Source organism: Chenopodium album, chromosome 18, assembly GCF_948465745.1.
Source record: "Chenopodium album chromosome 18, dcCheAlbu1.1, whole genome shotgun sequence".
Classification (NCBI taxonomy): Eukaryota; Viridiplantae; Streptophyta; class Magnoliopsida; order Caryophyllales; family Amaranthaceae; genus Chenopodium; species Chenopodium album.
In genome coordinates, this window is record NC_137851.1 from 8349770 (window position 1) to 8367135 (window position 17366).

General features: G+C 33.6%; 1 protein-coding gene across 1 annotated transcript; it reads right to left on the reverse strand.

Annotated features, from left to right (window-relative positions):
- Positions 1-541: 541 nt before the first annotated feature.
- On the reverse strand, positions 542-6685 carry LOC145592971 (indole-3-glycerol phosphate synthase, chloroplastic-like). Its single transcript, XM_081649488.1, has 11 exons — positions 6507-6685; positions 5005-5160; positions 4572-4835; positions 4249-4425; positions 2735-2809; positions 2599-2643; positions 2344-2508; positions 1704-1782; positions 1490-1572; positions 1274-1342; positions 542-830 (listed from the first exon to the last, which is right to left on the reverse strand). The coding sequence occupies exons 2-11, from the start codon at positions 5149-5151 to the stop codon at positions 747-749; spliced, it is 1188 nt and encodes a 395-aa protein (XP_081505614.1). The 5' UTR covers positions 5152-5160; positions 6507-6685; the 3' UTR covers positions 542-746.
- Between the last annotated feature and the right edge of the window lie 10681 nt (positions 6686-17366).

Below are 17366 nucleotides of genomic sequence, written 5' to 3' on the forward strand. Positions count from 1 at the left end.
TCCCTATATCTTCGAGGGTGTCCATCCTACACCCGATGTTATCGTGTGGAAGGGGAAAGTACGAGAGTGTAAAATTACACTCGGGTGTACAACTGATCGTACATACTCGCTTTACTTGTACCATGTGGGATGATGAAAAATGTATAGAATTCCAGTACCATGCGAGCCCTAAACTTAAATTAGATTCAGCACCTAATTAATGGGCTTGCCTTTTTACACTCTAGTCTCACAAAGCATCTCCAGACTCCAGTCCTATATACTATGGTATTTGGATCAGCGCCATGCTATTTGCCCAAGAGTTAGTCTGTCCCATTTTAAACCCACACACTCAACTGTTGCGAAAGACGTTTAATCTAAGATGTCGGTTTGGTAGCACTTTTATCATGTGCGGGTGCACCTAGTGAAGCTTCTTATATTGCTCTGCTTAAACCCTCGGGTCCAATCTGGTTTTGTTTGCTTTGACACAATCTGAGAAGGAAAGGCATGACAAAAAAATATGATGCAGACCGAAGACAGTTTTGGCAATGCATCAGTCTGTTCCTTTTAGTTAAACATGTGAAACTGATATAGAACTGCATACATACAAATTATTATGTTTGTGATGTCCAAGTTACAACAGGAGTGCCTGGCACCTATTCGCGACAAAAGACAGCACCAGCTTAGTAACAAAAAGTTTGTATTACTATGAATTTACAGAACCTACACCTTTGCTTTATGTCCAAAATTGGTGCTCCATAATTTGTAGCTCATACAGATATATCTTTACCAAAAAGATTAGCAATCCCCTTTGCAGGATCTGGTTGTTTTACAAGGGATTCACCAACCAAGACCTGCATATCAACTAATTTTATCAATTTTGAGTATATAAATACACAATCATGCATCACATATGCAAGTAGTCCTAAAAATATGAGGTGTAGTGATGAGTTCCTACTTGGTAGCAAAGGATTTTCATTTTGTGCTCCAAATTTTACTAAAATCTGCTAATTGTCCAAGTATTATGGTCACCTGGAGCCACTTACAAATTATGATGAATAGGACATTTAGACACTTCATTTTAGTTCAAAATTATGTAAATTTTTCAGTTTTTCACAAAATAACAGAGTCGGACACTGATACATACCCGTGACGGACATGCATGGGTACCCGATGAGTAAAATAACTCATCCATGTATAAGAACATGTGTTTGCGCAAAACAAGAACAGCTAACAGAATGATGCTCGTGTAAATAAAACTCCAAAGTTAATGATGTGACAAATTCGTGAAACTTACTGCTTCAACTCCAGCTTCTTGTACACAAGCAATATCAGCAGGAGTGAAAAGTCCAGACTCACCAACCACCTGATAATCAAGAAAATGCTTAGAATGATGGAAGAAATAGGCTTTGATTTGATAAACAATTGCCATTGTAACAAATGAAAACTTTACAGCTCACACCCCAAAGGTAAGGGAATTCAAGTCCAGAGAATAGATAGAAAAAAAACTCACAATAATGCCCTTTTCACGAATAATTTGTGTACGTCTTGCATCGAGAAGATTCCTTGTATTACTAATATCAACAGTAAATGTCTCTATAGATGAGCAAAGTAATGTTAAGCTCTTGATAACTCGTGTCTAATCCAAACAAAGAATTAATTAAACAAAAAAGAACTGTTCATGCAGCCATATAGGTCTGCATTCTGAGAGGCCTAAAAAATCTTACCAAGATTCCTATTGTTGATTCCCAACAATTTAATCCCATCTATTCCAAGCACACGATCCATTTCCCTTTCATTATGCACCTGGTACGAAAACATATTTAATCCCAAGTAATACCTAATAGTCCAAATACTAGCAATTAAGAACATCCTATTACAATATAACCATAAAAACAAGTTATTTCCTTTTCCTTCCTACATAGCATAAATCAATCTGCATCGTGCTACTTGAGCTGCTGAGCCTGACTTGTCATCTAGGGTTCTATTGTAGTTCAAAAAATAAAAAAATAAAAATAAATAAATAAATAAAAAAAAAAAGCTAAGTATAAACCGTACTCCAAAAGAAAATTAGTGCCAATGACCTACAAAAATACAAATCCAGATGAAAACAGTACTTCAATCTGATTGATTCATTCTTGGACAAATAAACAAATTAAAGAATCTATAGAGGTACCACAGGTATGAATCAAGTTGCATAAGTTTTTATTGCATTGCAAAAATAATCATGATCAGTATTTTAATATTCAGCCAACTATATAGGATAGCTCAAACTATCATTTCACACATAAATAGTGTAATGCAGAATTATTTCAACCACGAAAAAATAAAATAAAATAATGAAGTATAAAAAGAACGTAAATTTACCTCAACTAGTGCTGCTAGTCCCAGTATCTTGCATATCTTGATCATGTACTTAATATCTAGATCAGTCAGAACACCGGCAATCAAGAGAACTGCATCTGCTCCTTTAGTCCTAGCATAGAATAATTGCCAAGCTTCCACTATGAATTCTTTGCACAACAAAGGACACTGCATTACAGAAATTCCATCACACCAATTTATTGCAGACTTATTAGATAAAAGATAAGAACTTCGAATCAAGAAAGAAAAAGCTCAGACCTTGATTCCAGCATTGCGTATAGCTGCCAGATTCTCATAGCTTCCCTATATTCATGAATTCATGAAAAAAGGTATTGGAATCATTTTGGTGCATAACAAGGTAAATATTGGGAAAATAATTGAGTGGTGACATTACCTGAAAAAACTTCTCATCTGTCAGAACACTCAGACATGCAGCTCCACCTTTCTCATAAGCTTTTGCTATTTCAACCTGTATAAAAGAAAGTAAAGCTTTGAATCTAACATTATCTGTATTTGTATATATAAGCAATTATGTCACTCACAGCTACTTGGAAAATCATTTAGGGCTTTAGGCCATGCTATGAATTATCATAGCTTGAGCATCATAAATGGCAGAAAGGAAAGTGATGATGGTTTTTGATTAATAAACTGAATTACAGCACTTTTGTACATTAGTTCCACTATCGAGAGGTGAATTCTCTCCCAATCTAGCCTTCTAAAGCTAACCCAACACATTCAACAACATTCAACATGCTTATCTCTTTCTAATTAGCTCTTTTTATGGAGCATTTCTCTACCAAACTAACTTCTCCTTCAAGCTACTCCTAACCTCAACGTTAGAAGTTGGAGCTATTCATTAACCAAAGTATGTGCTTAAACTAATAAAAACATTGATATAAAGACCTTTAAAAAAATACCAGGTACCTATATTAGAGGCAACCTTTCTCTAAAAATCACCATTCAACACTTTAACATGCGTCAGAGAGACAATATTAACCTTTTCAAGTTGTACAAATATTCGGTTGTCTCTATTAATCAAAGCCTTAATCCCATAAGTGGGGTTGGCTACATGAACCAAAGTGATTATTCTGTGTAGTCATCGACAAAAATCTTCCTCCTCCATCCCTTACAATCTAATGCCTCATCCTCATGCAAATCTATATACTTCATATCCTTTCTAACTCCTTTCAACCAAGCCATTTCCGGTCTCCCTCTCCCTCGTTTAACCCCTCCATGGTCCCACTCTTCCACTCTTTGTACCGGTGCACCCTCGGATCTCCACCTTACATGCCCTAACCAACACAGGCGATTTTCCCTTAGTTGTCTCAATGGCACATTATATAAGGTTTCACTATAATGATGATAATATTGCATTATAAACATGCTTTTTATATTCATTTAACCAACTCAATTTAAGATAATATCATGCGTGCACAATAAAAAATTTTATGAAATAAATTCCAAGGTAATAATTTGTAGTTGTTATTGTGGTGTATGGTATTATGGCCTCCTTCATATACAGATTAAGTCTTCTGTTACTTTATAGTAGGGCCCTAAGCATACACCTTAACTACCTAAGGATTTAAATGGCCTTATCCATGTCCTCCCCATTGACTTTTACAGTCTACTTGCTATCACCAAAACAAATAAACAAAAAAAGCAAAATCCAACCTTCTCAAAACTAAACTAATATTGCACATCACTGCTCACTAGCTGCTCTTGATGAATCAGAAATCACCCAGCAGATAGGCAAAATAAAAAAACATTTATACAAAATGTGAAGAGAACAATCATCATGTAAAATAATAATCCTCACAAAAAGACATTACGACAGCAAAAGTGGATGACTAAAAACGAATTTGGGATTCAATACTATATTAGGGGCTTAGAGCAACTAGGAAAATGTACCGGATCAAAGTCTTCTCTCAGAACACCTCTACTTGGTGAAGCTTTTTTTACTTCTGCGATTAAACCAGGCAATCCCGTTCTCTGTTGAGCTGCTCTCAGAGCACCAATGAAATCCCTCGTTGGAGGAGCAGCACCAAGAGCCTTCTTCAAAGAAACAAGGGGCTTTTTCTCTTTCCACTATGGAGAATTGAAGAAAAAAAAAAAAAAACAACAAAAAAAACAAAAAAAAAAAAAAAAACTAGTAAAGAGTAAAGGTAAAGATAGCAGCAGCAAAAGGGGGAACTGGGGAAGGGTGTCAATAATTTAGGACTATCCTAGTTTACCTGTGCGAGTTCCACGTCCTTGTGCCATATAATTTCTTCCAAGATATTTCGTGGCGTATTGCCTTCACTTTGTATCCGAAACTCAAAAGGGCCTACATAGTGCATAGGGGGCCCTGTTGGTGGTCTTCTCCTGATTGTTATTCCTTGGGTAGCAGCTACTTCATCTTGTAACCTTCCCACCTCCCATTCTTTCAATTTAAGGGCATTGTCTTGGGAATCACTAACAGGTGGCGGAACTGTAGCGGATACTTCCCTGGAGTCAAGCTACAAAAACAAACGCATTACAACTTTGATTGCTTGTAGCATAGAAACTTGTAGCACAGAATAAATGTGAGACACTCTAAGCTCAAACTTATGCAAAGAATTCTAAAATCAACCATGAAGGCCACAATATATAAAATTAGGTCCATTTCCAAGATCTGCAAAAGGGTACCTGTTGAGCTCGAATCAAACAACCATCACGTTTACTAAAATTCGTTGATATATATGGAGAAGATCTTCTGGCAGAGATTCGAGGTAATGCAACTCCAGGCTTGGTCGATACAGGCACTGACCGCATCAGTGCTATAACACCCTCCATTAGTTAGCACTGCGATGGTTTCATAGTCAGTTAATCTTTATAACATTGAGTAAACTAATGTATAAATAAATAAAACACTGAATTTACATGCCTAAGGTGCACAAAAAGGAACATTAAGGCTCACAAAAAGGAACACTACTGCTTTAATGTTTGTAGCCTGTATTTACAAATAAAAAAAATCTCTACATTTAAAAATTGCACCTCATGGCTATGCAAAACTAGTAATACACAAGTCAAGTGGGTGTGGGGTTCCATCCTACAACCATATGTCAATTGGAAGAGTAGCCCACACCTCACGTCTACGCAAGACCCATGAATACACAAGTCAATGGGGTTCCCTCCTAAATCCATATGTCAATAAGAAGAGTAGCCCACAAACTTTGTATGTTAGTCACTTCCCTACCAAGCTTCTAATGTGGGACAACATACACACATGGGCAACAACCTCCCCTTCACAATTCACATGTGTGTTCCATGCTCGGCACAAATCCCCCTTAATTAGACACCTTTACTCTCAAGTCACAAAGTCGGTAGCACCACTCCACATGAACTCTAACTTTGAGTCACATTAATCAACCATGAGGCCCCACGACTGCATTTGTTCTTATAGCCTAGCTCTGATACAATTTGATGAGGAGAGGCCACCAATACCCAACATGGTTCCATCCTAAAACCATATGCTAAAACGAGGAGTAACCCACAAACCATACATGCCACTACCTTCCTACCTATCTTCAGATGTGGGAAATTTTTTCTCCACACAAATGGGATAAATCCTAACATCCACAAGCTCTAGCCTCTAGGAACCCGGTTGTTTTAATACATCTTGAGTCTTTTTAAACACTGATTATGACCTAATGCCTACTAATCTGGAATATAACAAGCACTTGTTTTATCCACTCTGAAATTTTCCCAACACAAAACCAAGAGGCAAGAGAAATCCAATCCATGTATTATAACCTTAAAATCCGCAACACCCGAACCAAATTTCACTTATTCAACCCATTTTATGACCTTAATCATATTATACAAGAACATGAGAATTTAATTATTTTCACATTCTGAAAAAATTAAAAAAAAGATTAAAAAAAAAAAAAAACTTAATTGCATAAGCATATTTCTAAGACATCAACATACACTAAACCCAGGCCCGTCACTGAGGCAGGGCAGGAGGGGCGGCAGCCCTGGGCCCAGGGAAAAGAGCTCTGATTTCATAGTTAAATCCTAACATTAACGTGTTGTGCAATACATTAGCAACCAAATTTGATTCATAATTATACGGATATTTGATTCAATTATCGATCTCATAATTTCAGAGATATTTGATATGATGATAACAAATACAAACAACTTACCTCAGAAGTTGCTTCAATGGGGGATACAAGAACTAGATTCACGCCAACTGCGCTTCAATGGAGAACGTTGAGAACGCTTCAATGGATATCTCACTAATCCGAGAGAGAGCAATTCTATGGATCCCTTATGACCCGTCAGGGCCGTCACAGCTATTAAAGGGATAGATCCGTCTAATAATAATAATAGATAAATGGGCTGAGTCTTTATATGATCGTTCAATTATGGGATAGCGTAAACCTGTTTTAAAAAGTACAGAATATGAAGTATTAGTTTAAATTTACACTTTCTTTTCCCAAATACTAGGGTAGGTAATGCGCGTGCCATAGTTAGTCATATCTGGAATCTCTTTCGGTTTAACCTTAAATCACAAATTTAATGATTGGCAACAAAATGAAATAAAATATATAAATAAATATATTTAGGGGTATCAATGTCCACACATTAATCTTAAGAGTTAAAAATGAAGAGGTAATAATCATAATGAGGGTAAATAAGTAAATAAACATTTTAAATGGTATAATTGTCCAAACACTATTCATTAAAAAAAACTTGTACATATTAATGAGGGTATGTATGTAAATACACATTTTGAAGGGTATAACAGGCATAACACTATTCATAAGAATAATCTTGTACTTTTTATAAGGTAGGGATTATCATTACACACCAAAGCTTGTATAATTTGTCTTAAAAAAAAAAAAAAAAAAAAAAAAAAAAAAAAAAAAAACCTTGTATAAATTGTTTGTAAGTTTTTTTTTTTTTTTTTTTAAAAAAAAAAAAATTGAAAACGACTAAAATTACATTAATTAAACTGAGTTTACAACAGACGAAAGGAAAGTATGGTAACATAAGTCAATCACAATTTATCATGTGTTTAGGATGAGTTTTCCTCAAAGAAATGTGGTTAGGATGAGCAAACTAATAGTGTCGTGTGAAGTGTGAACTATGCAATTGTATAGATAGTGTTACCTTTGCGGTTTTAACATCAGTTGACAGTCACCTACATTTTATTATAAATGCAGTTGCAGACTAGCAAGTGTAGAATTCACTTAGTTATTGTATTAGTTGGTTAGTGTTTTGTGTAAAATGGAAATTGTTAGTGAATAACTTTGAAAGTGACAGCTTTAATACTTTATTTTCTAGATCAACTAAATTTCCAAAATGCGAGGAGAGATTACATCACTCCACACCCATTGGTCAAACTCTCATGGTTGAAAGTGAGTCAATTTGGGTACTACATTATTACCTCCCCTCCCGCTTTACAACAGACCATGAAACACTAGTAAAATTAGAAGAAAAAAAAATTCTAGAATATCCTATATAATCAGATGATAGGAATTGGGATCATACAAACGCTTCCTCATTGCCTCAATCACCACCAGATTATCACTCTTGATCTCAATGCAACTCATACCCTTGTGTCTCGCAATTTTCATGCCCTAAAATACTGCTTTCACCTCTACAAACTTAGTCTCTCATTTTTTGCTCCACTACACCGTAGCTCCCCAAAGCACCACCCCCTCACTATACCTGCAAACTGCACCCAACCCCATCTCCCCCAAAACACCAGCATCAACAATAATTTTAACCACATCAGATGTCGAAGGAGACCCGCCCACAAAGACACTCTTTCCACCCATCAATTCCCCTTGTTATTCAACTTTCCCACCTCACACCCCTTCGTATTAATCTTCAAAGCATAGGCAGCAATTCGTTAACATTCGGATTTTCACCCTCAATCATTCATTTGTTCCTTGCGCCCCACATAGCCCAACACATGGTAACTAAACTCACCATTTCCTACCCAAAATTACCAAACAGTGCTCCCACGAGTCACTCATACTACAAAGAGAGTGAGACAAAACCATAAAATAACTGTACTTACTCCAAATTCTTTGGGCTAAACTGCAATCTTGACGCATGCATGACAAATTCTTCTTCTCTCTAGCAAACACCACAAGCTAGTAGCCAGGGCACAAACTAGCTACAAAAGAAATTAGCTTTAAAATCTTATGTAGCCTAAAAAAGCTAATTTAATAATTAGCTTACTATTGGAGTTGCTCTAATACTACATCGATTCCTTTAATTGAATACATTTTAACTTTACACCCCAGTGTCCCAACCAGTCCAGCGAACACCCACCCAAACCTTAACTCTAACTCTCGAACCCCACTTATGTGGCGAATTCCCAACCAAAGCCCAACCCTTACTCTCAAACCACACTTATGCGGCGAACTCCCACCTAGCCTCAACCTAGTTGATTCATCGAACCCACACAACTCTCACCCACCCTAGTCGGCACGAACCTATGACCACCCAACCCTCCACACCAAACCCGACATCTTAGTCATTTAAAAAATTATGTATTATAATTAAAATAAAAATTAATTTTTTGTATAAGCTAATATTAAGCTATATTTTATTTTTAATTAAGACAATTCTTATTTAAATGAGAGTTCATTATAGTATAAGTCAAATGATGACTTGTTTGACTGATCACAAGTAAAATCTAATAGTTAAAATATTTTATGGAATATAGACATCAATGTTACTTATTTTTTAATTTATTAACGTTGAATTAATAATGGAAGATCACCTAAAGTTTGACTTATTGTGGTTATTTTTTTCATTATTTTATTGTATTATGTTAGAATTTCCTTTTACTTATCATATGTATATGCATTTCTATTTTACACTAATATTTTCCATATGAAAATGACAAAAAAGACAAAAAAACAAAATGGTGTGTTATCAAACCAATAACGAATTTTTTTAATTTGCAGTATCATTAAATATATAGTTATTGAAATATATACTTATGGATTATTGATTAGTTATTATTCATTGATGATTACTAGTTATTTATTTAAGTAAATTATAAAAATATAATATTTAATTATAATATAAATCACAAAACAAGGTCAAAAGAAAAGTGTGAATAGTGAAAATATCCAAATAATGCAATTAAATAAAGAGAGAAAATATTTAACAAATTATATAAAATTATTTACGAATTAACAAATTATATAAAATTATTTACGAATTAACAAATTACATAATTATTTAATAATTATAAAAATAAATGATTTTTTTAATAATCATTTTGCCCCGAGCCTCCAAATTGTCAAAATCGGCTCTGACTAAACCAAGCATGATCAACAGAAACATTCTCGAGAAATTTAAGTATAAGTAAACAAAAATCAAAAATTGGGAAAAGGAAAAACTTGCATGTTTTTAAATTGCCAATGATTTTCAACTAAAATTGTCAAAATCACAAATTAATTCTAAATTAAAAATCTCATATTTAACTCAAATCAATCTTTCAATGTTTCAAGATAAGATTTTAGATTACACATTGAAATAACAGAGATAAATCATAAGCATAATTTGTCGACAGTTACAGAAAATAATAATAATAACAATGACCTAATGTAATTAAAAATGAAGAATGTAAATATTATATGTCAAATTTTAAAATATATCATTGATACAAAATCAGGCCCCTGCGATACACGGTTTGTTTGAATTTTATATATATATATATATATATATATATATATATATATGTGCTAAAATTTGTTATATATTTAGATAAAATTCCTAATATCAAAAGATAATATTTTATATTTAATTAATTTAAACTGGAAAATCTCAATCGCCAATTTTGTTTACGTGTCATTTAAATTATTTAATTCTAAAAGAAATTAATAATCTCGTATTTAATTGACTACCATTAAAATTTATTATTCTACATGGCGCGCTGAAAAAATTAAATCCTACGTGGCTTTCTAAAAACTCGGGAAAAAACTCCTCTATATATATATTAGATTGATGTACTTTTGTGATGATTCGCTATCTAGTAGGCATGTAATGACTAATAATAATATTGGTGGAAATGTTCGATTTAATACATTAAAAAAATAGCAAAAAATTAATTAAATAAAATAAATGTTCAAAGCCCGTTGGGTTGATCCGAATCCAAAACTTTGGGCAAGGGTTGAACATTTCTTGACTCGTAACCTGAAGTGACCCAATTCAAGATGATTCATGACCCGACCCTAATTGACACGTTTACATAATAATAAAATTCTATTAGATTGTGAAGTTTATTATTTTAACTGATTAGTATATATTATAAATGGATGTTTTACGCTTTGAACTACTTCCTTCGCTCCAAAACATATTATGATATAAAAAATAAATTTATATGACAACTTTTGAGAATTATAATCTAATAATTTTTTTGAATAAAATTATAATTCAATTTGTGCATCTGAAATATTGGTATTTAATTGAAAATGAAACTCTAAACTAAGGGCTTGTTTGGCATTGTTTTTTGTTTTCAGTTTTCTGTTTTTTTTAAAACAAAAAACCAAAAACAGAAAACAAGAAAAAGGTGTTTCCACTTTTCAGTTGTCAGTTTTCAAATTTATCATGAATTTAATAAGTTTGTCTAATTTTTGTTTTATTATATGACATATATCATATGAGTTTGAAATCCAAAAAACCAAAAAACAGAAAACCACAACGATGTCAAACGAACCCTAAACATTTTATCCTAAAATTCTATCCAAATAGAATTCCAAACTAACTTTTTATCTTAAGAAGTCTATTTAAATCTATCCAACATGGCGCGACACTTAGCGAAAAATTGGAATGTCAAGTGTCGCTGCCTCGTGACCTGGCTAAAAGTTTAGCTTTATATATTAGTTACTAGTTTTGTGCTCCGTGCGGTCCGGATTGTTTATTGAATTTTAAGATTAATTTTTAATTTATATGTCAAATTTTAAAATATATCATTGATACAAAATCAGTTAGGAATTGATGTGATTTTGTGACGATTTGTTATCTAATAGGCATGTAATGACTAATAATAATGTTGGTGGAAATGTTCGATTTAATTTAATACATTAAAAAAAATTAAAAACTTAGCAAAAAATAAATTAAATAAAATAAATGTTCAAAGCCCGTTGGGCTGACCCGAACCCAAAACTTTGGGCAAGGGTTGACATTTCTTGACTTGTAACCTGAAGTGACCCAATTCGAGATAACTCATGACCCGATCCTAATTGAAAGGTCTACATAGTAATAAAATTCTATTAGATTGTGAATTATATTATTGTAACCAATTAGTATATATTATAAATGGATGTTTTACGCTTTAAACTACTTCCTTCGCTCAAAAAAATATTATGATATAAAAAATAAATTTATATTATAATTTTTTAGAATTATAATCTAATAATTTTTTTGAATAAAATTATAATTTTTGTACATCTGAAATATTGGTATTTTATCGAAAATAAAACTCTAAACTAATAATTTTATCCTAAAATTATATCCAAATAAAATTCTAAACTAACTTTTTTATCTTATGAAATCTATTTAAATCTATCCAACGTGGCGCGACACTAGGCGAAAAGTTGGAACACCAAGTGTCGCCGCCTCGTGACCTGGCTAAAAGTTTAGCTTTATATATTAGTTATATGATTTTTTATATACACCTAGTTGCACTATAAGGCCCTGTTCACTTCACCTTAAAAAAATAATATTCAGTAAAAATAATTTTAGTTCAGTAAAAATAAGTTCATTTTAGCAAAAATAAGTTCAGTTCAGTAAAAATAAGTCCAGTTCAGTAACTAAAACATAAAATATAATAAAAATCAGTAAAAATAATTTCAGTTCAGCAAAAATAATTTCAGTTCAGTAAAATTAAGTTTAGTTCAGTAAAAATAATTTAAGTTCAGCAAAAATAATTTCAGTTGAGTGAAAATAATTCCAGTTTAGCAAAAATAAGGTGAAGTGAACGGGACCTGAATCCAACTAACCCAAGGTTAGTTTTTTGCTCTTTATTTGATGATAAATGAAAAAACAATCATCATCTTTATTTGATGGTTAAATGAAAAAAAAACCATCAAAATGAGAATAAAACAATCTCTCGTGAATATCCCCCTCTCTAAAAAAAACTTTTTTTCCATACATGGTAGAAAAAGAAAAGGGTAACTTTCATTTTTTAAGTGCTCGGTTTAAATTTGTCTATAATTGTACGGGTATTAAATTTTCTTTCCCTATTAAAAGGAAAAAAAAAAAACAAAATTGTTATAAAAATATTATGTGGATATTCATTATCCTCTTTGTATGTTTCCGGAATATTCTAAATCTAGGGATTATTGTTATCTAAACAAACTCTACTTATTATATTATATGTATATATACCCCTATTATATGGAATAACATACACATATTAATTCTCTCTCAATCTAACATACACATATTAATTCTCTCTCAATCTCTCATGTTTCTCCCTATTTTATAACACGTTATCAGCATCATTCTCTAACCAATTAGATAATTTACAAGATCAATCTTTGGAGATGTGATTAATTGCTACTGCTTGATAAAGTGAAGAAATAAGATAATCTATTGTCATCAGGGTTAGATATCAATCCTCACCGAGCACCATAGCCAACGTATTAGCAGCTTTAATTTACAATTCCTCCACTAGAAAAGGTACATAGCCAACGTATTAGCAGCTTTAATTTACAATTCCTCCACTAGAAAAGGTACCCTATAAGCTATTACTCTGTTCTATTTCTCCTAAATTATGAATTTTGAAGCTATATAATAATAAATATGATTTCCCGTACATTCGTTGATTGTTTCATTATATTGTAATTATTCTTGATATATAAACATGTATGCAAATTGGAATGTATGTACTATATTTTACGACTACCGATGATTCATAAAAGTTTTTGATGCACTATATGATTCAATCGGCCTAACTTGTATTGACTACTTGAAATAGCTTAATACGTATTCTTTTTATATGTAAATTATTTATTTGGTTGATTGAATTGATTAAATCTATAATTTTGGATCATGTGCTTACTATTGTGATTGATCAAATAAATGACGTAATTATTGGCCTTATATATATTTGTGTCATAACCTCATAGGATTTACTTTTGATCATTCATGGCTATTTTGTCTCTTTATTTACCTCACAATTCCATAATCAAATTATATATTCATGATCTTATACCGCATGTCATCATGTATGTATTTGATATCCACTACTGTATTTGCATGTGATTCATGTGATTACTATGTACTTTGTTTTATATATATATATATATATATATATATATATATATATATATATATATATATATATATATATATATATATATATATATATATGTATATATGTAATTTTATTTTAATTATTGTTATGTACGCTAAGATTTATCTCTATATAGTTAGGCTGAACACATGCTATTGATTGCTAGGTCTAATCCTTAGATATAGGCACTTAGCATGTTTCGATTATGTTTCGATTGTGTAGGGCCTGTAGGCGCTTACCATGTTCCGATTGTTTGATTGCATATCTTTTATCATTAACCCATCATTATCTTTTGTGATTGAAATAAATAAATAAATTATATTATATTATATTATAATTATATTATATTATATTATATTATATTATGTATCAATACTTTACGCTAGTAACCCGATTATATTACAAATTATATCTACTTTTAATTTACAATTCATTCTTATTCACTGCCTTGTTGTTTGATCAAAGATTTGTATAGTTGTATCAATTACACATTAATCTTGGGTTTGGTTTATTAATAATGAATTAACAAAACTTGTCAGATTGGTTTATTTTGAGTCAAAGACTTTAACATTGGCTAAAGTTAGGCAAAGTATTAGTGTCGAGTATTATATATAAATTTATTAATTTTCCTGTCGAGTATTAAGTATAACAGTAGGTATCCTTGATCTCTTGCCTAAATCCCATCATGTTTTGGGGTTTCAAGTTTCCCCCTAGAGCGATTTTAGGGTTGCACTTGGGAGGGTTTTGTCTAGTTCTATACTAGTTTCTTGCTTCAATTTCGAAGGCTTTACTTGATTGTTTCGAGTAAATATTGCAATATGGCCTCAGACAAAACTGAAATTACCGTTCATGAAGAGGATGATATGTCCATTTTAAATAGTATTTTACCCTCGTCCCTTGGTCATAATTAGTAGTGTTTTTGGCTCTTTAGAGCCACTTTTGTTACTAATATGTGTTTTCTAGTGTTTTCGTAGTTTTGGTTGAGTTTTGTAGGGAATTGCACCTTTGGAGCATTTTCCCGGGATTTTATGAAGCAACTACGATCATTGGAGGAGCACGACCGTCGTTGAAGCCCAAGGCCGGCTAGATCCATCGAGCCGGTGATTAAGGGCTCGGTATCTGGAATACCGAGGTTTGGACCGAGTACTCAAGACCCGAAGAGGAGATCCGGATTGGGCCGAGGAGTCGAGCCCAATCGGAAGTCCAAAGCCTCGAGGAGCCACAAGGGCCCGATCGGGCAAGCATAGCCCCGATCGGGCAAGGCAACGCAGCACCAAGCCTCGAGTGCTAGGCGCGCCCGATCTTGCGAGGCCTAGCACGATCGGGCGAGGTGCGCAGCAAAGGGCATCGAGCAAAAGGCGCGCCCGATCGGGCGGCCCTTAGCCCGATCGGGCGCGTGTTTCTGGGGAGCTGAGTTGTTGAGGCACTTAGTTTCTAATTAGGATCGTTAATTATTTTCGTTTAAGTACGTTTTAGGATTGTAATTTATTACTCACTCTTTCCTTTTACTTTCTCTCTCTACTTAATATTTTCTCTCTCTAGACTTTTCTCTCTACCTTACTCTTGTTCTTGACTACTTTGTAATTCCGCCGTGTTTGGTACGATTTCTATTTCAAGTAATTTCAGTAATTTCTTCCTTTCAATTCCTTATGACTTGTTTTATTACTTTGCTTGTTTTAGATTTAATTATGTCCGAGTAGTTTAATTCTAGGGTTTATGGGGATCCATAATTTAATATGAAGGGATAATTTGTTATTGTTGATTATTGATATTTCATGATAATTTCTTATTGAATTGTTTTAATTCTTTGCAATTGGATTATGAATCGAGCAGATGTAATTTGATTGTGAATGCTTAGCAATATTGAATTGATGAATCGAGCAGATGTTAATTTAATGTTAAAGGCTATTTTCAATAGGAACTTAGATCTAGTAAATTGCGAGAGCCTGTTAGATCTATGTTGGTTAATAAATTGCGAGAGTCTGTTAATCATGTTATCCGTGCAATGTTAATTAATTGATTGTTATGTTTTATCCCGGAATATTAATTATTGGTGAACCTATGACCCTAGGCCTTCTTATTGTCGACTTTCTCTCTAAACTTAATCTCCGAAGTATAATTTCATATTAAACACAATAAATTGGTTACCTTAATAATTTAGATTATATTAATTAATTAGGAGTAGAAAGACCAGTTTCCCTGTGGATTCGACCCTACTTCCCTATCTACTTTAGTTAGAGGACTTAGGTATTACTTTTGATTAGGGGATACGACTTTACCCTGTCAAAATTTGGCGCCGTTGCCGGGGAACGAACCCGGGTCACCCGCGTAACAGGCGGGAATACTTACCACTATACTACAACGAACCCATACTCCAACACCTACAATCCTGGCTACCGAAACCATCCCTACCTATCTTACCGTAGCACCAATGTTCAAAATCCTCCACCTCCACAACAACCACAACAAGCACCCCCTCCACAACAGAAATATTACCACCCTCATGCTAACCAGAAAGCCCCAGCACAAACCCCTACTACATCTTCTGACCCTGCTTTGTCAGAAATTAGAGCAATGCTGACCAGTATGCAAAAGCATATGGAGAGTAGAGACCAACAAATTGACTCTATTATAGCCCATAATAAAGTCATGGACACCCAAATTGCCCAATTGTCCTCTACCCTTCAATCTCGCCAGCAGGGAGCCCTACCAGCGCAGGGAATTCAACCTACGGAACATGCGAATGCAATTACCCTAAGGAGTGGTTCACACTACGATGGGCCCCAAATGCCCAAAGAGGATGAACCTGATTTAATTAATATTGCTAATCCTGATTCCGTTGTACCAAATGCCCCTGCAGGGCTCCAGGGTAAAATTGTTAATACTAATATTTCTGATGATTCATTGCAGGGTACAACCTCAGGGAAGGATGCACCCCAGGAGAAGAGTAGGGAAGCACCACCAGTTATCAAGCTACCATTCCCCAACCGTCACTTGAAGACTAAGTTGGATAAGCAGTTTGGTAAGTTTTAGGAGGTAGTAAAAAAATTTGCAGGTAACAGTTCCTTTCACAAAACTTATTACTCAGGTTCCTGCATATGCTAAATTCATGAAAGATATTTTGACTAGGAAAAGGGCCTTTAATGAAGTAGAAACTGTAGCATTCACTGAGGAATGTAGTGCACTTTTACAAAATAAATCCCCTCCTAAATTAAAGGATCCCGGTAGTTTTTCTATCCCTTGTCATATTGGAAATGTCTTCATTGATAAAGCATTATGTGATCTAGGTGCTTCTATTAGTGTGATGCCATCGTCTGTATGTTCTAAATTGAATATGGGTGATTTAAAAGTTACTAATATAACTTTGCAAATGGCAGATCGTTCTGTTAAATACCCCTTAGGTATTTTAGAGGATGTACCTGTTAGAGTTGGTAAATTTTTTATCCCTGTTGATTTTGTTGTTTTGGACATGGCTGAGGATACGCAAATTCCCATTATATTAGGTAGGCCTTTTCTCCATACTGCAGGAGCCATTATTGATGTCAAAAATGGTAAACTAACCCTTTCTGTTGGCGATGATAATATCACTTTAACTTAGGGAAAGTTTTAAAAGGTCCTATGCTTGAAGAAAATTGTTATTTAATTGATGTGCTTGATGTAATGGATGATATTTGTGAGGAAATCTTACCACAGGTTCTTGCAAGGGACCCCTTGGAGGAACTTCTTTGTGGAA